The 27,637-nt window shown below is 39.3% G+C and overlaps 1 protein-coding gene across 1 annotated transcript in view; it reads right to left on the bottom strand.

Annotated features, from left to right (window-relative positions):
* HSD17B4 (hydroxysteroid 17-beta dehydrogenase 4) overlaps nucleotides 1–27,637 on the bottom strand; it is an 87,951-nt gene that overhangs the window by 48,669 nt on the left and 11,645 nt on the right. The window contains exons 3-13 of the mRNA XM_053298366.1: nucleotides 21,892–21,999; nucleotides 20,266–20,325; nucleotides 19,877–19,898; nucleotides 19,729–19,775; nucleotides 19,472–19,556; nucleotides 17,746–17,933; nucleotides 15,121–15,212; nucleotides 14,595–14,619; nucleotides 13,848–13,976; nucleotides 4,825–4,931; nucleotides 1,260–1,496 (exon numbers count right to left, since the gene is read on the bottom strand). Coding sequence (XP_053154341.1) covers nucleotides 1,260–1,496; nucleotides 4,825–4,931; nucleotides 13,848–13,976; nucleotides 14,595–14,619; nucleotides 15,121–15,212; nucleotides 17,746–17,933; nucleotides 19,472–19,556; nucleotides 19,729–19,775; nucleotides 19,877–19,898; nucleotides 20,266–20,325; nucleotides 21,892–21,999 — 1,100 coding nt within the window. The remainder of the gene's footprint in view (nucleotides 1–1,259; nucleotides 1,497–4,824; nucleotides 4,932–13,847; nucleotides 13,977–14,594; nucleotides 14,620–15,120; nucleotides 15,213–17,745; nucleotides 17,934–19,471; nucleotides 19,557–19,728; nucleotides 19,776–19,876; nucleotides 19,899–20,265; nucleotides 20,326–21,891; nucleotides 22,000–27,637) is intronic.

Here is a 27,637-nt window from a genome sequence, read left to right as displayed (position 1 = left end):
AAATAAGCAGCACTGTTGATAGAACTTGCTATCACTCCACACCTCTTCCTTGGATACAACTATTTTAGAAGGAATAAGCTGTTTCAACATGGCAACAGAAGTGAATATTTATTCTTATACTAACACTCAAGGGAATTATATCCTCAACACAATTTTGACACACTCCACTCTGGACATTACTGTATGGAGATTGGACCCTCAAGTAAAGGTGATATTTTATGTGTCACAATGCACAGATGGCAAAAGTTAAGGCCCAGATGGATTTTTCAAAAAAAAAAAAAAAAGTCCCCCTTTCCCCCTTTTAAAAAGCAATGAAAACAATGAGGTACTGTTATCTACGGGCTTGTAGAGACTAGATACCGTCTTTTCTCAGGCACCTATCATTCAAAATATAATTGCAAAGTATTGAGCAATCTTTATTGCACCTTCATATTAGCTTTTCTCCTCCTGTGACTGTGTTTTACTCAACATTACATATTAATTGGAATAATAATTGGAGTTGGTCCTTTTGCAGAGCTCCCAGGTATCACAGAAGGTAAATAAACTTCATATAGCATATTGCTTTTATTCAATTATTTTGTTCATAAACACAATAACGTTTATCAGTATTGACATTAGAATGATGTGACCACTGTATTTAAATGTTCTAATAACCCCTAATAGTTTGGAGGTACACAGCTAAAATATTTCTTTACAAGTGGTAGTTGGAATTATTTCCTGACTATTGCTGGTAGTATTTCAGAATCAACCGGGCCTACCAAGCTCTGGATTTTGTGACTTCCGAAAGTTTTTAATGCGGTGTATTGATTGTGAAAAGAACTAACTGGAACACAACTGTGCTATTTTATTTTAAAGTCAAGCTATACTCACTTCACTGCTCCACTTTTGATTAATTTTCCAGGTCGTGGAGATGATTTTTATTTAAACTATTTGCTCACTAATCTTAATTTGGATGTTATTCATATTGTGGCCAAATACTGTTATATAATATGCTAAATGTGTATCAATGTAGTCTGATTTTATATGATTATCTTATTTTTTTCTTATTTGTTTTATATTGTTGTATTGCTGGTCTATGACTGAAATAAAAGTTTTACTTACTTACTACTCACTTCACATTTAGTGCTAATAAATATATTTGAGATTTAACATGTCTTAAAACTCTTCCAGTCACTAAATCTATAACAGAACTGGTTACTGATCGTGCTTAGCAACATTTCTTATATGACGCCAGCTCCAATAATGTAGTACACACTTACCTTTGTAAAATCAATATTGAGCCCTGGAATGCTGGACAGTCCACCACTAAACATAGAGGACTGAGCTGGTATAACCCCAAAAGTAGGGAGACAGCAAAACCCTTCACTTCCTTCAAACAGGAATTTCTGGTGGTCTGGATCTTTTGTTGACATACCCACACCAAGTGCATACAATATGGGTTGTAAATGAGTGTAATCATATGCAGATGAAGGTAGTTTCTGGCCAATAGCCTTTGCCTGTGAATATTAAGAACAGGAATTTATATTAGCGTATTGTTGAGTTGCTATATCCCAAGTGCTCAAAAAGGACTTCAGTTGTAATAGGGACATAAATAACCACTAACCTGGGACAAATAAGAGTAACCATTAGGCAGTTAGACATGAAATGCATCTATAAAAAGGCAAGAGAGTTGGTTCTATATGTCCTTCAAACCATTCATGTGCCATAACAACTAACATAGAAAGCTGCCATGTACTGAGTCAGACCCTTGGTCCATCTAGCTCAGTATTGCCTACACAGACTGGCAGCAGCTTCTCCAGGGTTGCAGGCAGGAATCTCTCTCAGCCCTATCCTGGAGAAGCCAGGGTGGGAACTTGAAAATTTCTGCACTTCCCAGAGTGGCTCCATCCCCTAAGGGGAATATCTTACAGTGCTCACACTTCTTATCTCCCATTCATATGCAACCAGGGCAGACCATGCTTAGCTAAGGGGACAAGTCATGCTTGCTACCACAAGACCAGCTTGAAGGGTTACAACAGATTTGCATAGCCTTTTAAAAATAAGTGTAACTTTGAAATTTAACATGTAAATTTCAGGATAAATGGCAACTAAATCTTATAGAGTTTAAAATCTCAACTGAAGACACAAAAGCATTCATTTGACTCCAATTATTATAGGCCAGCCAAAACAGGAAAAGTCTTAATAGTATCAGGTGAAATTTGGATTTGGCAATCCTAAATGGAGTGTTTTCTGAAGAGTAGTAGCCACTGAAAATATAGTTGACTTCACTATTATTGTATGCATATACATCCTGAATCCACACAACAGCCAAAGCGAACAAGACATCTTGGCTGATAAATGCCAAATCATGATGACCCATGAGAAGCAGCACTCAAAAATGCAAATTAAGTATTATTTATTTATTAAAAAATTCTTGTATACCCCTTCCTCTAAAGACTCTAGGCAGTGAACAATAACAATAGCAATAATTAAGAATAAAAGTTTAAGAAGCCCGGCAAAAAAGGTAGGTCTTAAGAAGAGCCTTAAAAGACACTAAGGAGGTGACTGAACTAATCTGGGGGAGGGGGGAGGGTGTTCCAAAGAAGAGGGGCGGCCACAGAGAAGGCCCTCCTATGGGCCCAGGCATCACACACCACACCAGGGTCCAGGACACTAAGGAGGGCCAACTAAGAAGACCTCACAGGACAGGATACAACCAGTCAAGAGAGGTGATCCTGGAGATACACAGGTGCTAAGCCCATAAGGGTTTTGTAGGTGAGAACCAGCATTTTAAATTGGACCCAGAAGCAAACAGGTAACCAGTGCAGCAACCATAAAAGAGGTGTAACACCATCAAATCTACAGCCACCCATGGGGAGGCGGGCCACTGAATTCTGAAGCTTCCGAATCATTTTCAAGTGCAACCCTTGGTAGAGTACAGTAATCCAAGCAAGAGGTAACAAAGGTATGAATTACTGTTTCCAGGGGCTGCCAGTTGAGCAAAGGTCATAACTGGTGAACCAGCTGAAGCTGGGCAAAGGCACCCCTGCCACAGCTGGCCACTTGCTGTTCAAGCAGGAGCCGTGTGTCCAGAAGGACCCCCAGATCGCGAACAGTCTCTCTCAAGGAAAGCGCAAACCCTTCAAGAGATAAATTCACACACAGCAATTGGACAGATTGCAAACTGAACAACAGCAACTCTGTCTAGGAAGGATTAAGCCTGAGCTTGTTTTGGCCCATTCAGGTCCTGACAGCCTCTAGGCACTGAGCTAGCACATGAATGGCATCACCTGTTTGGGCAGGGGTAGAGATATAAAGCTGAGTATCATCAGCATATTGATGAAAACTTACCCCAAACCTGAATGACCAGGCCCAGCAGCTTCATGTAGATGTTAAAGAGAATGGGAGCAAGGACCAAGCCCTGTGGAACTCCACAAGAAAGGGGCCAGGGCACAGAACACTCACCCCCAATTGACACCAACTGGAATCGCCCAGTGAGATAGGACCAGAACCACTGAAGAACAGAGCCCCCAAGGTCCAGCACACTTAGGCATTCCAGAAGGATAGCATAGTCGATGGTATTGAAAGCCGCTGAGAGATGAAGGAGAACCAAGAGAGGTGTGCTTCCTACATCAAGGTTACAACAAAGATCATCCAACAGGGTGACCAATGCTGTGCTGTGGCCTGAAAATCAACTGGCAAGGGTCCAGAAAATCAGTTTCCTCCAAGACTCTCATCAACTGAGCACAAACCACCTACTCCAAAATCTTACCAAGAAAAGGGAAATTGGAGATCGGACAATAGTTATCCAGATTGTCAGGGTCGAGAGAAGGTTTCTTCAGGAGAGGGTGGACCACCAACTCTTTCAGGGCTGATGGAACAAACCCCTCCTGAAGAGAAGAATTAACCATCTCCCAAAGCCAGGAGAGAACATTCCCCCGTGTGCCCTAATGAGCCAGGATTGGTGCATATTATGCACCAATTACTAACTACTCATTAAGACAGCTATATCATGCCTAAACTAATACTGCTACAGATAGATTATCAATACCACAGACCCTTATGCTGTAGAGAACACACACAGAGAGGCAGTCTATTAAGTACAAATAACCTTAGGACAGGGAACATTATAATCCCCAAATTATACTAAGCTTTTGAAAATGCAGCTTGCAGTATTCATATGCAGATTGAAAGCAAAATACAGCAAAAAAGGGACAGTATTGAACTAATAGCCTAAAGTACAAAACACTTACATCCATCCAAACATTCTGTGCACAACAGGGGAGAGGCAATTTGGCCAATCTTTTCCTTATGCAGCCTACTGTGCTTCCAAAAAATATATCCCTGTGGCTGGTGGGAGTCTCAAGGACACATTTTTGGGGAGCACAGTAGGTTGCAGAGGAAAATGTCCATTGTCCCTCTATAGCTCCTTCAAAATCTCCATTGCTTATACACAACATTTCAGTGTGTAAGACACTGGCCTGGGTATAAGTCAAAAAAGAATAATATTTTGAAAAAATGTCTGAGATTACTATTCTTACAAGCCAATGCCCATAAAAATGGTAGCTCCCTAACAAAACATAAAAGACTAGATGGTGAATTCTCAAATGAGTAAGAAATAGGTTTATAAGGGAAGATTTGTAAAATCTTCCCTCAAACATTATTTTATGTAACATGTAGATAAAGGTGGGAGAACGTCTCTCATTTTTCCCTCTTCTCTACCTCATTTTAAAAGTGACCTTTCGAGACAGTACACTACATCATCTGATTCAAATGTCACAGTACTTTTTTTCTTGGCTGCAGGCAACTCTTAGCTGAGTACCTTGCAGAAGCATTTTTACTTACAGGGTCAAAGCCTAGGGAAGATGCTGATGCACTGTAGCTTGTAGGATTCAGGGAGACATCTTGAGATTCTATTTGACTGAGCACATCATGTAGTATGCTGACTGACTCTGAAAAGAAAAAATGATTTGAAATCTCGAAAGAATACTCAGAAAGAAACCTTCCCATAGTTCTGTTCCTAGTAAGCAGCCATCCACCACTTATAACAAAATGTTATAACCAAATTCCCAAGGGGAATATCTAACAGTGCTCACATGTAGTCTCCCAGGGCAGACCCTGCTTAGCAAAGGGGACAATTCATGCTTGCTTCCGCAAGAACAGCTCTCCTCCCAGTTACAACATTGACCTTCTGCAGTCCCACCTCCATCACTAGTTTTATAATGATAGTTTAGCTATGAGGAGGCTAAGACACTCATGTTATGCAAGGTCACACTGCTAGTGTTTCCAAGCAAGACGCCAAGGAACTTGGATTATCTGAATTGTCTGAAATTTAAGTGCCTTCTGACAGTTGTCAGCTTGGGCATTAATAGCTTGACAAATAAAAATAGATAACCAAATGCCACATAACACAGCAGAAATGTTTCAGTGAGAATACCTAAGCAAACCATCAATGCATTAGGCAATGTTATTAAACAACTGTTTAAACTGGGCAGAGCCCATGGAATAAACTTATGTGGAATGCTGGTTAAACAGCCCTTTTCAAACATTATGAGTGCAAGCTGCACTCATGGTTTCAGTGCTGAAAGTGGGGAGGAAATCCCACCCCGGCACTGTCACTTAGGAGACAGAGGAGAGCTGGTCTTGTGGTAGCAAGCATGACTTGTCCCCTTAGCTAAGCAGGGTCCACCCTGGTTGCATATGAATGGGAGACTTGATGTGTGAGCACTGCAAGATATTCCCCTCAGGGGATGGAGCCACTCTTGGAAGAGCTGAAGGTTTCAAGTTCCCTCCCTGGCATCTCCAAGATAGGGGTGAGAGTGTGTCCGGCCTGCTACCTTGGAAAAGCAGCTGCCAGTCTGTGAAGACAATTCTGAGCTAGAAAGACCAATGGTCTGACTCAGAATATGGCAGCTTCCTATGTTCCTATATGTTCTACCCCCTCCAGTCACCTTGTAGCAAATGACCCAACCACAAGTCCTGTTTTTCAGTCAATGAAGTCATACCTTGTAGCTGCCTGCTCTCCAATTGTAAGAAGCTGCTTTCTACTGAGTTAGACCATTGGTCCATCTAGCTCAGTATTGTCTATACAGACTGGCAGCGGCTTTTCCAAAGTTGCAGGCAGGAATCTCTCTCAGCCCTGTCTTGGAGATGCCAGGGAGGAAACTTGGAACCTTCTGCATGCAAGCATGCAGGTGCTCTTCCCAGAGCGACCCCACCCCCGCAAGGGGAATAATTACAGTGCTCACACATGTAGTCTCCCATTCATATGCAACCAAGGCAGACCCTGCTTAGAAAAGGGGATAAATCATGCTTGCTACCACAAGACCAGCTCTCCTCCAGTGCTCCTTGGCTAGAGGTTTTCCCATGCAGTCTCTACCTATTTTCATTTCCTTGTGGGAAACTGATTTTTTCTTATATAACTGGGCTAGTAGTGTGATCTCTTCAACACGAAGACCAATCTTACTTTCTTTTAAATAAAAACGTTTAAGACCAATATTGTGGTGAGCACCAAGTGAATAGGACAAGCCTTGCTGGCTCAAAAAGCAAAATTCAGGTCTGTGTCTAAAATGGCTGGTTTGCAAGAAACTGAAGTGTGAAGTTGGCTTCTGTGAGCCAAAGTAACTGAAATGGAATTGTTTATTCTGTAGTCAAGGCCTGAGGAGAAGGGAAATTTACCCCGTCCTGCCTTGGAGCTTGTTTATGCATTGTGCTATGTTGATGCCAATAATGAGAAGAACTAGCTTGAAACCTGCTATGTTAATCATATTTAGGAGGTCTTAGGAAACCACATTTTGGATTATCAGTAGCTACATATTATAGGGGTACATACAGGTGAAACTCGGAAAATTAGAATATCGTGCAAAAGTCCATTAATTTCAGTAATGCAAATTAAAAGGTGAAACTGATATATGAGACAGACGCATTACATGCAAAGCGAGATAAGTCAAGCCTTAATTTGTTATAATTGTGATGATCATGGCGTACAGCTCATGAAAACCCCAAATCCACAATCTCAGAAAATTAGAATATTACATGGAACCAAGAAGACAAGGATTGAAGAATAGAACAATATCGGACCTCTGAAAAGTATAAGCATGCATATGTATTCAGTACTTGGTTTGGGCCCCTTTTGCAGCAATTACTGCCTCAGTGCGGCGTGGCATGAATGCTATCAGCCTGTGGCACTGATGAGGTATTATGGAAGACCAGGATGCTTCATTAGCGGCCTTCAGCAATTCTGCATTGTTTGGTCTCATGTCTCTCATCCTTCTCTTGGCAATGCCCCATAGATTCTCTATGGGGTCAGGTCAGGCGAGTTTGCTGGCCAATGAAGCACAGTACACTGTATACTTTTCAGAGGTCCGATATTGTTCTATTCGTCGATCCTTGTCTTCTTGGTTCCATGTAATATTCTAATTTTCTGGGATTGTGGATTTGGGGTTTTCATGAGCTGTACGCCATGATCATCACTATTATAACAAATTAAGGCTTGACTTATCTCGCTTTGCATGTAATGCATCTGTCTCATATATCAGTTTCACCTTTTAATTTGCATTACTGAAATTAATGGACTTTTGCACGATATTCTAATTTTCCGAGTCTCACCTGTATGTTTACACAATAACTGCTGAATAGCAATTCATGCTGACTCCTAATAACATTCTTACACGCTATTTCCTAATAACAATTCTTTGCATGCTATCTCTAAGTAACATTTTTTTAAACTGAAAAGGCACCAGTTAGGATCACAGACTGGTCAAAGCTGGGCACAAACAGGATCGTTTCCTTTTTGAATTAAGTAAACAATAGTCCTGGACCCCACCATGCAAGGATGGGAGACCAGAGATTGTTTACATTAAGGATGGAGCCAGAGAAAGAATTGACGTGGTTGTCTTTGATTAAAGATATGACAAACAGTTTGAGGGGAGGTTATATAAGGGGGCGTACATACCCCTCCAAAAAAGAGAGAGAAGCAAGCACGCTAGGAGAGTAGCCCTACTTAGACCCCAGGGAGTTGGATGTCTGCCCTATCGGGGTGGGGGGGGATCTTAGGCTGTTAAAGCAACCTGTGCCTCATAGCCATTCTTGGACACTATACCACAGCTGCCGGGGCAGCTTACAGCTTCTCGGCGTTCCTCCCCTCCCATGGCCTCCTGAAGACACAGACGGCTTGGACCAGTAAATATTATATCCACAACTCTGCCTAAAAGAATGCCTTCTTCCAAGACTAACATACCTTTCTCATCTTGTACCTTCTCCTTTCAGTCTCTGTCTTCTTTGCTTCTCAGGAGGGTTGTTCTCAGCCCGTTAACTGGCCTAACAGCATTCTGCCTTGGCCTGTGCTCGGTGCCACCATCTTTTCTTCCCCCTCAATCCCTCCACCTCACATTCCCTTTGGCTCATATATCTCTACGTCAGCAATGAACTCTCTTCTCCCCCTCCTTTCTCTGTCTTGGATTCTCGGTTCAGAGACTATGCATGGCTTTCTGTTTGAGTAAACTTGGGCTGTTTGGGAACAAACTGGAGATAACTGATATGACTAAGCTTCATTAGTGTATTAAAGAGGAGAAGAGATGATTTTAAAAATTGCTTAAACTGCTTGCAAAAGTAGGAGGAAATGCCTTTTTCTGTTAAGAGTTGAGCTGTGGGAATTGTTCTGGGTTGTTGCTACGCAGCAGTAGAGATAAGACTGATTTTGGCCGCTAGCCCGGACTAGACAGGAATGTATCTCCACTGTACTCAGAGCAGAAATTGCTTTTAGCTGTTAACTGTTTCCAGTGAGGATGAAAAATTTTAAATTGTTGAGAATTCTACATTACAAAGAATAAGTATTTGCTTGCTTGCCTGCATGCTTAATTGCTGGAATGTAATCCTAGTTTGAATAGAGCCCTTTTAAATTCTAGTCTCTATGGGACGCTTGTTATCTCTCTTTTTCCTGAATGAACGTGATCTCATGGATAATGAATCTGAAGTAGCCTGATTGGCTACAGTTGTGTTAGTGACAGCCAGGCTGCTCACGACAATATTACTCTTTAGTTTTGCTGTACAGGGTACTAATTTTTTATGTATTGAATCTGTATGCCATGCTCACTCAAAGGGGCCTTCCAGCTTAACAAAAGCCAGTGAGGAGGTTAGGGTGAGGTATAATAGCTGCAGCCAAGGCCACCCAGTGAATTTCAAAGCAAAATGGAGATCTGAATCTGAATTTCCCATACCAAAGCACAACACCTACCAGTCACTGCATTATACTGGTCCCCAAGCTTATGCCACTATAAATGTGTTAGTTAAGATACCGTGGAATTCTTTACTGGTCTCCAAATAAGCTTCAATTCAAGAGGTTCGGGTTTAGCAAAAAATTAATTAAGCATTAGCTTCTAAAAGTGTTTTGGGACACAGATCCAGAATATCCAAGGAAGATATACACAACCTCCCTAATTTTATTCTTTCATTACTGAGATTTAAGTCCAATTAGAAGTTGATTATAGAGGAAGACATTGCTTTTCAAAATGATACAGCTCAAATGTCAGTGCTTTTTAATATGGGGCAAACGAAAATTGGACCACACACTTAGTCTAAATATCCACACATCATTATGAGCCACACTTTACAGTTCTAATTCTAGGCTATTCTGGAAAATGATAGGTAAATGCTTACACTAATTGGTATTTTTGTATAATTATATATGATGGTTTAGTATATAATAGCTTTTCACAGCATTAAATTACTTACATTAATGCTGGTAATAGTTTTTAATGAAATCTTCTGGGACAGCTTGAACTTGCAGATATAAAGTAACATAGCTTTCATTTTTAATGCAAACACTAATTAGTTTTCCTTACTTAACAGTTCAATGCCTCAAGGCTCTAAGGAGTGGGGCTCTCTTAACAGAGAAACTTTCTAATGCTATTACATTGAAAAATTAAATGAATTAGTTGTCAGATTTCTGTAGCACATTTCCTACCTCTTTTGCTAATTCTCACAGATAAGAGATTAATCAAAGACACCCCAGCTATGCCTGTAGTTTTGTGTTATAGGAAGCACACTGATTAATTCTTGACCTAGCCAAAAATTTAAGGACATGATAGATTCAGAGGGCTATGTAGTCTGCAGTTGAATTTTTAAAAGATAGTTTGAATTTTTAGCAAGTATTTATTTTATTATTATTTATTTATCAAATTTGTATACCGCCCCAAACTTTCATCTCTAGGCAGTTAGGATATAAGTAGGATATAGGATATAGGATAGACTAGTTATTCTATTATCAGATCCTGTTATTGGGGTTTGCGCTATTAAATATTTAATATATATCCGCTTACAGTATATTATATGCACAAGCAACACCACCTACACAGAAACTGCTAAACTTTGTCTTAACAGGAAAGTAATTTTCAGTACACTCCTACATTTAGAAATCATCTTTATTTGCAGTAAGAGGGTTTAATTTTTTTTAAAAAAAATTAATGCTTGGCAAGAACTGGTGTTCAGTGCAACAGGACACAGACAGGTTCAGTGCAAAGTGCCACAGCTAATTAACAGTGCAAGGGGCTTTGCTGGAGGAAGAGGAAGAGAGAGAAAGAAGCCGGCTGCATCCTTTTCTATCACAAACTACCTGACTCCTAAGTTGAGGCAGATATTAGACTCATCTTCCAGAGCTGTTCCAGTGGAATGAGACACATTTAACTAGCTAAAAACTGGGGGGTTGGTTTTGCTGGATATTATTTTAGCTAGACTTGAGAGCCTCTGACATTAGGAGACAATTTTAATTTGTATTTTTCCTACCACAAACAGGTGTACGTTAAGGCCAAAGGATATTTATTTATTTAATTAATTTTTATACCACCCTTCCAAAGTGGCTCAGGGCAGTTTACAATTAAAACAAAACCATTAAAACCAATAACAGTTAAAACAGAAATATAAACAATATAAAACATCAATTTACTATTAAATCATCATAAAAAACAATTAAACAACCAGAATAATTAAAAAACCCTGGAAACCAGGTTATACCATTAAAACAATTAAAACTAATTAAAAACCCTGGAAGGCCAGGCCAAACAGATAGGTTTTAAGGGCTCTCCTGAAGGTCAATAAAGAATTCAGATTGCAGATTTCTTCTGGGAGTGCATTCCACAGCCCAGGAGCAGTTACAGCGAAGGCCTGCCTCTGAGTCGCCAAACAAACTGGTGGTAACTGGAGACAGACCTCCGCAGATGATCTTAACGTGCGGTGGGCATCATGTAGAAGATTGCATAAATCCTACAATCTGAATGTCCCTGAATTCCACTGACTAAGGACTCACTAATGTCCCTTCCAGCACTCATGCTCTCTCCCTCTCTCTATACACACTTGCACAAACACAAACCTTCGAGAGATGGATATCCATTGTTTGTTGATAAAGGTAAGTTTCGTGACAGACTTGACAATCTATCAAGCCTCTTCCAACTATGACTTAGTATTGCATGATTTTTATAAAAGAGGGAATATACTAAATATTTTATCTGCCTGCTACCCTTCCACCTTGAGACAGAAGTCTATGCATTGCTATACAAAATAATCTACAGTGTTAAAACTTTGGACAGTACTGAGAGCTACACCTTCTACAACTACAGCTCATTATTTATACCAAAATAATCAAACTACACCATTTGTTTAGCACAGAAGCAACTAGACTCTTAAGAATTTCTCTGTCAGAAAACATACCCGCAACACAATCCTATCCATGTCACATTCCATTGGGTTCAGTGGGGCTTGCTCCCAGGAAAGTCTGAGTAGGAGTGCAGCCTTAGAGTCAAGTACTATACACTCCTTAACAGAGCTAGGTAACTCATGGGGGAAATGACTAAATACTCTTCTTATATGCATACTAAAACCGGACATTACCAGAAGTACTGGTCATATTGGTACATATGGTTCATGAACCGTAATATTCAGCTATTTAACAACAACAACAGTATGCAAGTAAGTATTTTTTTCCTAGGTTTCCCTTGAAGAGAAGATCACAGAATGTTATCATTGAAAGCAAATTTCTGTAATACACATCACTCTGAATTTAACATTGCTCAGGGGCATAGCTTCCATAAAGCAAGGGAGGACCGCTGTCCCTGGGCCTGCAGAGACCTGGGCACTTCTGGGAGCCCTAGAGGCTCTCTCTACTCCCCCACATCAAAAAGACTGGCCACCCTCTGCCATTTCTGCTGCCCCTCACTGCTGCTGCAGCTAATTGGGTCTCCTGGAGTTCTGTCCCTTGTGCTCCTCCCCCGCTTGGCGTTTGAAAGCAAAAGCAGAGCAAGCCAACCACAAGGAAAAGCTGAGATTATCAAAGTAAACATTAAAAAAAACTTATCTGTTTTGTGTGTGTGATTTGTCCCCTCGCCTAAGACACTGCATTTCTCTTTTCTCCCCCTGTATGAACTGTGTGCATTTGAAAGTCTGTGTGTTTCTTCCCCACCTACCTCCCACCCCATTTGGGAACTATAACAGTGTTTATATGTCTATGAAAGAGAGATTCCCCCTGCAACACACACACACACACACACACACAGACACACAGACACACACACTTTCTTCCCCGTCTTCTCTGTGTGAGATTTTTTGATTTTTTTTTTTTTTAAATCATTTTCAAAGCAGCACAAGGTGATAAGTCTAAGCCAAAACTATTTTAATACAAACTTGTAAGAACCCCTCCCCCACCCCAATAGTGTACTTTCCTGTGAGGAAATTAATCACTACAAAAAGTATTTAAAGCTTTAGAAATAATAAGAGAAGCAAAATGCTGTAACAAAATTCATCTGTTTTTGTTTTTTCCTACCTTTTGGTTAATTATGAGCTGTTGAGTTTGAAGATACCGTACTAAACTGCTTATAGTCAATCTGGTGTGTGTGTGTTCTCATGTCTTTGCCTTATGTTATTAAAATATTTATACAGTACACGCCTTTTTCAGCAACAAAGTTCTCAAAATGGCTTACATAGCAAAATACATGAGGAAAATTGTTTTCTATCCCAATGTATTTTTCCTTATAATATTTACTATTTTATTTTGCTTTGTGTTTGTAACAGTATATTACTGTCTTTTTAAAAATAAACTTGCAGTGGACTAATGTATCCCGTCTTGAAAGCAGCTTCACAAATCGTTAAAATGAACATTAAAACCCCAGGCCTATCATTATTTCAGTACATGTTCAATTTTCCAGCAGTGTACCGGTACAACACTTGTACCATTCTTTCTAGTGCAAGCTGCCATATGAAAACATGTGTGAAATCTCTCAGATGTAAGCACTCAGTTATTTCCAATGTTTCTCATTTCTTATGTCTGGAAGCATAGGGCTACCTCTGACCATGGCTCACTTTATTGTCCTTTATGTACATAGTTTGCCAGCCCTCAGAAGTCAAGTCCTTGTGTTGTATCCAGAGTCCTTGGAGCAAATTTGATAAGTTTCTGGTTCCATTTCTGAGATGTGGTAGCTCTAAACTGTAACTCCCAAGACCGCATGCTTAGGAATAAACTGTTTGTGTATGTGTGTAAAAGAGAAAAACAGAGAGAGAGTGCACAAATGGGCAAAAAGGGATAGTAACATTGTTAGGGGGTGTATGCATTCATATATCAGGTCACAGTAATAGGCATGTATGTTTAAAATGTTTCAGAGATAGGGGAATATGCATCCACAAGTATGTGTGTGAAACTGTATGCATATATGAAGAGGGTGCAATATTATATGCATTGAAGGGAAATAAAGGGCTTTCTAAGAATTTGATTTTCCTCATGTCCTTACAATTTCTCTGCCACAACTATATGGGGGAGGGGGCCCCATCTTCACTTCCTCCCCAGACACACACCAACCTTACTACGCCATTGGCATTGCTTGTACCTTGAATAGTCCGAGGTTTGTTGGCATCGTTGAAGTCACAGATCTTTTCCCATTTATTTTGCACAGCCTCTGGTGTCATTGGAAAGTTCTTCTGTCTGACAATAGCTCCTAGGGATCGTTCCCAGCGCACTAAATAAGCAGCAATAGAAGACATTCATCAAGTTGGTTACCAGTCAGGATTGTTGGAGCAGAACCTTCTTTTCACACTTTGAGAATCCTATGTTGAGCATATTGCTGAGTTCTACCATATTAGTAGAGGGATTTTTTTTAAAAAAATGACATCTTTAAAAAAATGACATCTTTATCTAGATCTGTAGCTTGCATGACCTTGAAAGCGAAGAGTGGGTATCAGCTGATTAACAAATGACCCATTCCATTTCAAGTAAAATCCCATTGAGCCTACCAACCCTCCAGGAACTAATACTTAGCTACTCAAAAGCAAACCCATCTAGAAAAGAAAGACAGCAAAACACCTTTGTGAAGGATGCACAGACAAGTTTCAAAGGAAGGGGAACTTCATGGACAAAATAGGAATGAACCAGTCCATGCCACTGCAGTCCATTTACCAACATAGCACTTTAAGATGGTTTTGATGTGTCTAAGGAATTTTTTTTAAACCTTTTATATGCTTCATTAGAACTGTCATAATGTTACATTCCTAACTAAGTCTACTACATTCTGTTTTAATTAGTATTCATTTTGTGTAATCCTTTCTGAATACCAGACCAGATGTACAAGATGACTTACATTTTCCAATCCATCCGGCTCCAACCTGTCATATAAAGTTTAAAGAAAATATTAGGCATCAAAACAGAAGCTATGTGAAAAGAATTGCATTTCTAATAATACAGAAAAGAACACTACTGAAAAGATGAAAACTACTGAAAGATGAGAAAACACAGAAAATTTAAGATGTCCTTCTCCTGGAACATAACTTATTTCCAAGCATTATTGTATATTTAAATTGTATGTACATTTTGCACGTACAAAATATTGTAGATTCTGTCTCAGTTATATGAGGTTATGTAATTATGGTGCAATGGATTCTACCAGGTTTTCGGTGAAGATGAATATTTTATGGATCAAGATTAGCATTTAAAACCAGTTACGAATCATATATAACGCATACATTTTAAACTTTACCCATCATGCAAAGACAGGCAATTGAGACTTTACTGAAAATTCTCCAATAAAGGCAAATACATAAATACAGGAAAGCACAGCTAGTTGCAAAAATAAGTCAACACAAGAAAAGATAATAGAAAATCATTACCTCAAATAGTCCACCATTCTCTTGGCAACTTTCATGGCAAAGCCAGAGGACCAAGGGAGCCACATAGTCTGGTTTGAAAGCATCTAGCATTTCTAGAATTTAAATAAATATTATGTATATTAAATAAAGCATACATACATATATATATATATATATATATATATATATATATATATATATATACACACACACACACACACACATACACACACACACACACACACACACACACATATACATACAGAGAAAGAGGTTATTTAGATGAGGCTCTTAACCACTTAGCATATTTCAATCAAATATCCAAAGTCTTCATGAGACATCTGGTACAATGTAAGGAAGATTTTCTTGAAAGCAATAAATGCAAAGAAATTGATACTGATGTCTAAAGATGTTCCAAACATATGGAGGAAAAGTGCATTACCTACTTTGCAGCTGCGTTTAGTTTATAAAAAATTGTGAAGGCTTTTTACATTTTACACAGAAGAGTTTTAGAAAACCAACCCATATTAGATGCCAGCATCGACATGGACAAAAACCAATAAGCTTATCAAACACTGGTTGAATGATGGCCACACAATGGGCTGGTTCAGACTTCTCATGAAACCATGGTTAAAGCCTAGTCCCATGCGATGTAATCACTTCAAACCTTGGTTACAGATTGTGATTTATCATAAGTATGAAGAACAAAATCTTCTTTTAGAAAATCTTTTAGGAAAAAAACCCAAGATTGGTCATTCAGACATCACAACCAATCTTGGTTTATTCTATCCTATATCAGAAGCAGACACTTGTGTGGGTAGAGGAGGAAGGAAGCATGTGCCCCTGAGGCTCAGGGATGTCATGCAAGGCTGGGCTTTAACTGTGGTTCCATATGACATCTGAACAGACCTAACTTTAATCTGGTATATCATTTTAATCTTGCTATGCCTTTTATGATGCCACATTCACTCCTCACAAGGGAAGTTCCATTCTGGGTATGTTGAGGGGTATGTTAAGACACATTCAAGTCCTCACACAGCAGAGTATGCTCTGGTGGTCTAAAAAGGTAGCTAAAGAGATTGTCTAGAGACAGTAGGTAGAATTTTTAAAAAACCAAATAAAGTTTTATTAAGAAACATTACATACCAAAAGGGAGCCATTGAACAAGATACTCAAACAGCAACTGTTCAGCAACTAAACAGTTCTACCTGACTCTTAACTGATCAAGCAAGACCTATTAACATAATTCATCACGCCTCTAGTGACCAGAAGAGGTTACTGTGGTGCTAAGTGCAAAGCTTTAGAATTCTTATTTCTAACATACCACATACAATACAGACTAAATTATCCCTTTGAAAGAATACACATTTCTGATCACTGAAACGCCAACTGATAGCTCACAGAAAACATGCTAAATGTGACAGTTCTAGATTTGCATTAGAAATCATTCAAAAGTGAAGTAAAGACCAAACTGTCAGTCATAGGCTGCCACTGACAACATGCAAAATTCATAGAGCATTTTGGATCAATCGGAACCTGGGCCCAAATAGTCCAAAACATCCTCTGAAAGCAGCATACAGTGGCCCTTCAGTTTTTACAATATATGTTTAACATTTTTTTCCCATTAAAGCTAAGAGGATCAGAATCTTAACAGAATTCAGCCATCTGAGATAAGGTATCTCTCCAAAATAGCATCATCATTAGCCATTCCAAGAGCATTTTTCAACATTATGAAATGCAAATATACTGGAATTACAAGTTGCATTTGTCATGTCCACACCTGTATTAACTTTGGGGGGGGGCTTCTCCTGTGTGGATGTATGTAACGGTTAGAGTGCTGGAGTAGGACTGGGAAGACCAAAGTTCAAATCCCCATTCAGCCATGATACTCACTGGGTGACTCTGGCCAGTAATGAATCTCTCAGGCCAAACTACCTCACAGGGTTGTTGTGAGCATGTACACCACTCTGGGCTCCTTGGAGGAAGAGTGGGATATAAATGTAAAAATAAATAAATAAAATGTAGTCCTTCCAATGGGCATTAACTATCGGCGAATACAGGATGTCAATTCACTTACACTTCCTTTACTTGTGTATGTTATTAATGTCTTAAGTGGATATAAGGGCATATTGTTCTTTATGCTATAATTATCCTTTTCTGAAAACACTACCATTCACTGCATTCTAAGGAACAGAAAAGACGAGTCTGCCATGCTTCTGCTGCAACACAGAGGTGGGAACATACGGAGTTAAAGAATCTCACTTGAGTCCCCTTTTTGCATGTTTGAGGCTCAAGGCGAAAGGCAACTTTCTTCTGGTTTCTTACAACTTCAAGAGAGGCTTGTTGTTCCTTCTGGTTTGGAAAGGAGTACAGAAGACTAAGAACCTGCTGCCTAGAATACATACATAAACTCAAAAGACAGTATGTCTGAAAATTAAATAATTCTAGTAAACTGTCAGAATTCCACCTCAATTTCTGTGAGATTCTGCTATTTTGAGGGGGCAGGAAGAAAAATGATTATGTGAGTCCATGATCCCACATCAATTGCTATATTTCTTATTTAAAATCACTGTTTAAGAACTGACATATATTCAAAAGCAGAAGGTATTTCAGAAGCAGAAAAGCCAAACTCCCACTAATACTTACCCTGAGGCATAACAGTCTGAGTCAGCCTAGATCCTGCAGTAGGAGCAATTGTGTTACAATGGATATTGTACTTCCTGCCTTCAACGGAAAGCGTGTTTGCAAGACCCAGAAGACCAAGTTTGGCAGCACTGTAGTTTGCCTGACCAAAGTTGCCATATATTCCAGCAGCTGAGGAAGTCATAATTATCCTTGAGATTAAAAAAGCAATGAATTTTCGAGTTAAACAAAATAGCAACAAGATCTCTGAAAGTTGATATAAGTAGAAATATGAGCCAATAAAAGCAAGTGAATTGGATCTAATTATGCGAATGAACATTTGCTTAACTGCACTAACTTTTTCATACACCAAAGTGATTTGCAGACTGCTGTATAGCAAGAGAAAAGCTAAGTCATCTAGCAAGGTCTAGAAGTGTCAATAAGAGACCAACAAATACTTTGTTCCCAATATCCTTTTAAAAATCTGGTTTAGGACAGATTCACACAACCTGCTGCAGTGGCCAGAGTTAATAGATATGTTTGTTATGTCCGTTAATATACAATTAATGGATTTTTCAGTGAGTACTGCCACATAACAATCCTCTTTCTAGCACTAATCAGGGAGTGTGAAATGGCTACTACAAATCATTTGATAGTGCAAACCCCTGAAAGAGACTGGACTGTGCTCCTCCCCAATCTGGTGAATGTGGAAATGCGAATCTTCTAAAGTGACAAATATTACCTTTTAAGCTTTCACTGAGTGGTGGCTTGATTTTTAAAAAACCCACACTGGAATAATTACAAATGAAATCAAAAGCAATGTCCAGAGTGATATTCATCGCATTGTTTGCTCTGGTATTTTCATTTTTTTCTTTGATAAATAGCAGCTCTGGGAAGGCCCAGTCAGGACAAATGGCTTGGGATGAATTTGTGTCCCATCTCCCTCCTGCAGCTAAGCATGAAAATGTGAAGGCAAATGATGCAATTGTCACATCTAGTTTGTTCCCCAGAACAGCAACATGTACATGGACGTTTTTAGCTACTTATGAACATAATGGGTTCTTTATTCTATACTCTCATTTAGAGAATAAGGACTATATACAATCATGTCTCAGGGTGCAGATGGTATAAGGAGAAAGCCTCTTTTTATGGAGTGATATTGGAGAAAGAGAAGTTTGGTTTAGGCATTGTTAATGAAATTACTTAAATGTAGTTGCTTTTTCTTCAAGAAATGATTAGGCTAGTTGTCAATGGGGTCTGAGTCCTCTCTAGTGGGAAGAGGGGTATACAAAGAACTAGGAGACCCTCTCAATTGAGGGGCTATACGAGGCTGAAGGGATATGGTTATTTTAGCTTTGGGAACAGCAAAGCAGCCCTTTTAGATGAAGCCACAGGGAATTTGATCCTATATAGGAGTTGACTAGTAAGAGAGGTTTATTGCAGCCAATTCTGGATGCCTTTGATATATGTTTAAAGGCATTTTTGAAGAGCTTTTGATAACATTTTCTGAAGAATATGTAGAACTGTTGCTGTTGATAAGTAGCTGATAATTGTTTTCATTATTGTAAACTTGTAAAGAGAAAGTTGTTACACAAACCTTCAAAAATGTTTTTGAAAGCACCTAAGAGCTTACAGAGAAACAATAATAAATCTGGCATAATCAGAAAGTATTTTCCCATCCTACTAATTTTGAAACTTTCTTGTATGCATTTATCTGCAATATGTTCAGTGAGGACTCAAAGCCATTTACCTTCCAAAGTTCTGATTTTTCATATGGTTCCATGCAGCTCGAGTTACCAGGAAGGATCCCTTCAGATGAACTTTATGAATTATATCTAGAAACAATGAAAGGGGTTGCACATTTTTTGAAGGAGTACAAGCAAGAAGTTTGTAAACGCATATAGAAAACCTTTTTATTTATTTTTTTAAAAAAATCTAAAACATTTATATACGGCCTAAAGCGTAACACATCTATATACAATGAATCTTGTTACAAAATCAACTCACCCCAGTCTTCATCACTTATCCTAGTAAATGAACGGTCCCTCAGTATACTAAGTGAAAGAAAAGAAAGCAAAATAGTCATGAAATTAAGAGTTATAACATAATGAAATGGGAAGGTGGGAGGGGGGAATCTACATTCAAATTTACTTACCCAGCATTATTGATAAGGATATCTGTAAAACAAATGCACAGAAAAATTATGGTGTATAAGCACACATCTTTTCTGTTCCTAGAGTGGACATGCACTCTATTTACTATTACTGTTTACTAAATACTATTTACTATTACATTATTTTCATTTAATTTTTCTGAGTGATCATAGTCATAGACATTATGCTGTGGTTTGTCATTACAAGAAAATGCCTCAGTGAGCCTGGGACCTACATGATTTCTTCCTATGTATGCAAGGGGAATAAGTTCAGGTTGCAGTTTGTAACAAGCAAGATATGTTACAATATGATTGGCAGGACCAAGGCATCAACATCCCTCCAAAAATTCATTCCATACACTGATTAATTCACACGATCCAGAAAAACATACCTATTCTCCCAAAAGCATCTAGTGCTGTCTGCACAAGCTTGTCACCAGCTTCCACTGAGTCTGCAGAGGCAAGAGAAGAAATGAACATCAACCCACAATGAGTGTACATTTCTCAGCTAAAATATAGATACCACCATGGTGGGGCACGTAGGAGCCTGAATGTAATCCTTAGGGCCAGTTTACACACCTCTTTCTTTCCATCCTAACTTTTCCTCAGTTAGGTATTTGCATAAATAATGTTATATGAAATGAAGTAATCTAGACAGACAAAGCAGTAAATCCTGCAAATACAGCAACTGTAGTTATAAGAATTGCTTCCAGTTGCCTTCATGGTTAACCCATACATTATTCACACAAATGTGTACCTCTGTATTAGTTTGCACAAAGAAGGAAACTGGCTGGGATCCCAAGTGCCCCCTGCATGAATGGAAGGCACTTTGGCTCCAGCATGGCAGGAAGGAATTGCCAGTTCCAACCCCTCTGGCCTAGCCACACTCTGCCTTACTGCATTCTATTCTGGAGGATCCTATGGCACTCAGTCTCCTTTTAGGAAGGGAGGAAGGGAAGGCAGTAGCAGGAATATGGGCAGGAATGCCCTGCCCTGTGCTTGGTACACAGACTTAAAAACAAACAAAACCCAAGCCATTTTATGTGGATACTTATTTAAATCACTGACAAAGGGGGGCGTGGGAGCCCCCTTAATCTCTTAACTGGGATTGCACCATGTTTGGATTCTTATAAGCATACGCTGCTTTTACTTTCCTAGCTCAGGGCTGCTTCTGACAGCTTAGATCAAGGGTTCCCAAGGGTTCCCAACACTGGGTCCTCAGATAAACAACTCCCATCATCCTCAGCTACAATGGTCAAAGGCCATTTAGATTAAGCAAACTGCTTTAGTATCACATATTAGTATCTAGAATCACACAAACATGCTTCAAGACCCATGTAACATAGATCTTCAGTTTGTGGTTGTGGCTTGGAACTAGAAGAATGCAGTCGCAAGACACACACACCCAATATCTTTAGACAAGAGGGTGTCTCAACATCACTTCACACATCATCCGGGGGCAAACTGCATGTTTATTACAGCATGAGCATGCAGAGAGGAGGTGCCACCAATCCTAATTCTATGGTCTGGATACCTGACAAAGACACCTTTGTCAAGAGCATGATAATTTTCTGTGTACACTTTTAAGTGTAATTTGCAAATCAGCATGCAATATGCTTCTTTATATTTAAAATCAATCAATTTATTTGTTTAGTGAAAGATATAAAGATATTTAATGCAAGTAGTTAAAACAATTACATAAAAATTCGCTGGATACTCAAAACTGCAAACATTAACTCAGAATAATTTAGAACAATGAGAAAGACTGTATCAGCTTCCCACGTATTTTGATGACAGAAACCAAGCAGCTTGCTACTTTTCTTGCAACTTCAGGTCTGGTATCGGCTAATAAACAATTTGCATAGAACCCCAAATACCTCCTAGGACAAACCATAAGCAATGGCTGAATAAGTAAGCCATTTGCATACATTACCAAAAAAATAAAAAATGAACTACATCTTCCACTTCCCCAGACCCACATGTCCTCCAAAAGGAGGACGAGTAAGGATAGAACGCACCATAGTTAGCGACGGCTTTTCCACCTTTTGCTCTTATTTCTTCAACGACTTTGTCAGCAGCAGAAGAGCTCTTTCCATGTCCCTTGAAGTCACCTCCAAGATCATTTACTATGTAGTATACATAGAAGAGAAATTAGAAACTAGCATTTTACCTGATACTTACAGGTTTAAAAAAATCATTCTTCCCATTCTATGGTCTCAAGAGATGATCCACACATTACCTCAGGTATTGCTGCTGAGTAAGAGTGACTTCCATGCGGTCAGGGTTTCAATGGCTGATTCAGTACTTGAATTCCCATCCCTTTCTTAGGCAGGCAGATGGTGTGGCCAGAGCAGCCCCATTTTGTTTTAAGGCTTCCATTTTATCCCTCTAAAAAGCCTTGTTTAGGCATTATGGTAATCATGATGTACCTGTGGACAGTGAGGGGCAGGACTACGAAGTGGGGCTTGCCAGAGGGCCAGAGTTGCCAGAACCTAAGCGGTATACTCGTGGGTCAAATGATATGTAAGCCAGAATTTGGCTTTTTAAAAGTCAAATCTGTTCACCTAGCAAAGGGCGTGCAGGCAAGTCCCCTCTCCGACACAGACATGGGCTGCCGCTGCCCCCCGCTCCCAGGTTCTTGGTAAGTGCAGAGTTTTGTTTGAACACACACAGAGAATATACTTGGGGATATGTTCTCCCTATGATTAGAAATACTAGCTTTCCCACACAGGGATAATCTTCCCCCAACATGAGGAGATAATCTTCTCCCAACATGAGAGATGTGGTCTGTAGCCCAACCCCCAGGCTGTCCACATCTGAGTATGTGAGAGGGCGCCTTTCAGTGCACTGCCATGAATGCTGTAAGAACCTGGATACAGTGCACTTACTATATGTATTACTTGTTACTGCATCATCCTTTCCTTTAATAAAGCTTTCCTCGATAAATCCTGACATCTCAACCCTGTTTGTCCTTCCCAAACACTTTGCAGTGACACTCTGTTAGACTAGTGGACCCATCTGCACACAGTGATTGATTGATTGATTGATTAAGTGCCGTCAAGTCGGTGTCAACTCTTAGCGAGCACATAGACAGATTCTCTCTAGGATGATCTGTCTTCAACTTGGCCTTTATGGCCTCTCAGTGGTGCATTCATTGCTGTCGCAATCGAGTCCACAGTTCAAAAAGGAAAGTTTGAGGAAATGGCAAAGTTGCTGAACACAGTAAGCTCCTGTTAAGTGCTAATTTCTGAACCAGTTCTGCCAGACTGATGACTGTCTGTACCTCCAGTGAGTAGGCAGCCAGGGACTAAAGTAAAGGTTTCCTTAGCAACAGATTATTTCCCAAAGTATCCTTGGTTCCTAAGGGGTGCACTCTCAGGATATGAAACAAAGTTCATTCACATGTTAAGTATACAGGTTCTGAACAAGTGTGGCAATACGTACAAGACCACTAAATCCATGCAGGTGTGACACTAACACGTATACTTGCTACACAATCTAGCAGGTGTTATCACAACTGCAAATACTTCTTACTACAGAGGTTCTCCAACCTGGGTCCCCAGATCATGTTGGACTTCACCTCCCATAATTCACAGTCACAATGGCTAAAGGTCATTGTGGCTGGGGATTATGGGAACTGAAGTCAAACAACATCTGGGGACCCAGGTTGGAGAACCTCTGCCCTACTTTCAGTAAGTAATTTTATACAGCAAGCATACTACTGAATATATAATGACTGGGCTATAAGGAGACAGAAGATGCCACCAAGTACTTGTTAATGAGGGCACATCTTTCCAGATTACTCATCCTGCTCAAGGCTTTTATCCATGTGAACTCCTGGTAGTGGAGCAGTGGTGAAGCAGTTAGAGCAAGGGCATCTTGGGAATGTTTTAATTCCCGTGGTTGTTTTTCCAGGAAAGTTTAGAGGGTGGTGATGGTTTAAGCCCATAAGGCCAAGCCCTCGATCTTAGAGAGATTCAAGGATTGCCCTCAGAATTGGTCAGGGATAGGAACAAGAACTGCCAGTCCGATTAGACCATATATCATGTTACACCTGTAGATTTGGAACACCTGCCATAGCAGGCCTCACAGTAAGAGCACCAGATCCAGTCAACTGTCTTTCAGCAGATATCCAAACTGGATTTACCCAGTTTTTAAACAGCTTGTTGGATGGTGATCAGAATTAAAATCACTGTTTCCTTAAAATTTCTCACACTGTTTAAAACTCTTATGTTGTAAATCAAAACTTTTGTTTTGTTATTCTTATGAAACATTAATCTAAAAAGAACCACCATACAGATAAAATTGACAGGAAATAAAATAAAATAAAATAAAACAACCCCCACACAATTTAATGGGCCTACTTTGAAATGCAACTGTATAGCATTTCACTACTATAATCAGGACAGACTTTGTCCTTTGGAAGCCAGGCTTTAAAAGGCAGAGAGTAAGAAACTGATAACAATGGGCTTATCTGTTGTCTAGCACTGTTTGGAAAATCTTGTGGATAAAATGCCTCGAAAATCCTGGGTATAAGCAGTTGTTTTGAAAAATATTTTTTTCATAGCATTCAACTTTATATTCAAACAGATATAGCAATTCTATTTTCATCTTTTATCAAGATAGCAATCAGTTCTTTGAAATTGTACGAAGGAATTATTTGCATATTTTCAGACATAAATTGGGTACTATCACAAAGCATGCAGAGTGCACAGATTGCACAATAGTAATGCAATATGAAGCCTATGAGGTAAACTTTAAAAAGATTGAATTTCACTTGCAGGGATCTTTTTCATGATGCAGCATTACCCCCCTGTGGTTAAACAACAGAATGCAATTGAGCACTTGGCTCTGCTGCTATGTTCAATAATAAATCTGGGTTAATCAAGCACATTTAAAAAGTAGCCTTAAAGACTTGATCTGAAGAAAGTATCCATGTTAAAGAATATAATGAAATTAATATCAAGCAGAAGTCCAATTATTAGTTTAAAATCATGTTGTTTTTCCAAATATTGTTATTAAACCAGGTTGGAAAATTTAATGCTATTTCTACATGGAGAAAAAACTACTAGGGATGTGCACGGGACAACATTTGTGTTCTGTTCTGAGCTCAGAACTGAATGAAAAATGCCCCGAATCATTCCATTCTGAACCACCTGGTTCAGAACATTCCAAGCACCATTTTGGAGTTCTTGACTTGACCCGACTTAACGTTTTCTGTATTCCAAGTTGGAATGGGGTTGTTCCATTCTGAGCTTAGAACAGGCCTTTCATTTGAAGGGCACTCCATTTGCGGTCTGAATGTTCCAACCGTGAGTCATTCTGCACATTCCTAAAAACTACAGGTTGCTCACTGCTGCAGATATCCTTCTTATGCATTCCAAGTGTAACTAGAAATAAGACTGAAATATACCAGAGTTTAGAAAACTGCGTGGGATCCAAAGAAACAACAGGCATGCATGGAAAGGAACTGCAAAACAGCAAAGAGAGCTTTTTGCATTTTGCTACTGCGATTTCCACTGCCAAAGAAAGATGCCACTTTTGACACTTGCACAGTTGGAAATGGCAAGTGCTGTGGCAAAAATATCTGGCTGTATTCATGGTTATTAGCTAAACAGTCAGATTACACAGAAATCCGATTACAATTCCCGAGTAAACATTTGCTAATCTTGTTATCAGTGTGTATCCTGCATGACCAAATACCATCACTTGGAGGAGCCTACTGCATAATCTAGCCAAGTGTTACAACAGGAATCTTTACATCTTCAGCCTTTTATCTGCCATACCACACAAACAACTGTTTGTTTCTGGTCCAAATCATGGAAGTGCTTAAGACCTCAGCTTCATGAAGCAAAGTACCTGCCAAGATCCAGGATTACAACACAAACAATAAGAATGAAAAACTCAGTGTAGTCCCATTATACAAGGAGTGTCTGAAACATTTAAGTCCATAGGATATATAGCACTGCTCCCCACACTTAGCCAGAAAGCTCAATGTGCGACCTGGAATCACCACCATTCTTCTGTCTAAAAAGCCTTCAAGGTTGTTGTGAGGACAAAATGGAGTGAAGAAAGACTACTTATGCTGAAGAGTTCCTTGAAGAAAGTGTGAGATATAAATAAGATTTAATAAGTAACTAATCATGTTTCTGTGTTCAATAAAGGTTACTGCCAGGTAAGTGTGCATTAGACTACAGCCTTAAATTTGAAGTAAAGCAGGTACAGCCCCAATGTGGTTAAAACTCAACTACCACAGTAAACAAAAAAATATAGAAAGTGCCAACCAGAAGTGAAGCTAGCAGGGCCACTTCAATTCACAAGCAAGTTCACTGAAGAGAAAATGATCTTTGACCTTACAAAAAGCAAAATCACTTGTGGGTTATTACATAGACAAGATCTCGGATAAGGTATGTGAGCTCAGGAGTTTCAGATCTTCACATGGATACTAGCTGGGAATGTTTGAGGCTGGATCTTAAAATCAGATATGCTGAAGTGATGTTGAGCTTCTATTGAGACCCTTCCTATCACCCACCACCAGAAACGTCCCAAAGACAAAATAATCATCTTCAGCCAGTTCTGAAAAGCCACAAATGCAATGACTGGCACAAAGAGATGTAAAACTCAAATGAAGTTTATCGAGAAACAACGTGCCATAGGTTTTAGGAGCATCATGAATGAGCCTTTACAGATGTCTTTTGCTGTAAGTTATAAAGCATGGCTTGTTCATGCTTTAGCCATATGGAATTACAAATGGGACAAGAAGGAAGAAAAGCAAAACTCTGCTCCTTTGCTGAAAATACCTAGGTTTTTGTTACAAAAAAGCAACTGTTTAAAAGCACACCTTTTAAAAATAGAATGAAGAGACTGTATTGAAAACTTTAGGATTCACAAGGATTTGGCCGGGGGTGGGGTGGGGTGGGGTGTTAGAACATGTTAGCAACTAAATACAAGAATAAGAATTGATTCTTGGTGTTCTCTTCCACTGCTACAGGTCTTCTGATCAAAATTTGGGTACTGCTACACTAAAATAAAATTTAAGAAAATGAAGGCTTGTATTTCAACTAATTACTTCCAGAATAAGTCTATAATCCAAAACAGCTGTAACCCAAATAAAAGGGAACTGCATGAGATATTCAGACTTTGCAGCAGCTGCTACAACAACTGTTCAGTTTAAATAGCTTGTCTCATTGGCTGTTGGAGCTGCCTGCTAAAGTAAAAACTGCAATATAAGCCCGGAATTCAAAATGCATCCAGCAGGGAGAAATGGGTCCAAGCACTGCAGCCTAAATTTGCAAGTCAGAGAATCAATTAGTATCATTTACTAGCTTAGTAGCATTGTACGAGTCAGTTTTTATATTTGTCATACCTACTGCTCAAGTTGCTCATGCCCATCAACAAACAGGATGGTGGTTCTAATATTTCTACTGCCCTAAACCCACTTCCTTTGGGTTTAACTATTTAAAAAGCTGAATAACATGTCCAGCAATTAAGATTCAGGTCTTCAAACTTAATTGTTCAAATTCAGATGATTCTCTGAATCATCATCTGCCCATAGACTCCTTTCTTCCCTTTCAATCTTCCTTCTTGTTCAGGGGTTTTAGCTTCCTATTTAGTACTAACCATAGTTTTGTGTGATGTCTGGAATCAGTAAACTATTGTTAGTGTTTCCGAAAAGCAGAATATTTTTTTGTTTTAACACTGTTCCCATCCCGATTGTTCCAACAGTGACAATTTAAGTGGTCGAGTGTGTCCTTTAGATGGGGT

This window comes from Hemicordylus capensis, chromosome 2, assembly GCF_027244095.1.
Source record: "Hemicordylus capensis ecotype Gifberg chromosome 2, rHemCap1.1.pri, whole genome shotgun sequence".
NCBI lineage: Eukaryota > Metazoa > Chordata > Lepidosauria > Squamata > Cordylidae > Hemicordylus > Hemicordylus capensis.
This window is presented reverse-complemented; position numbering and strand designations above follow the sequence as displayed.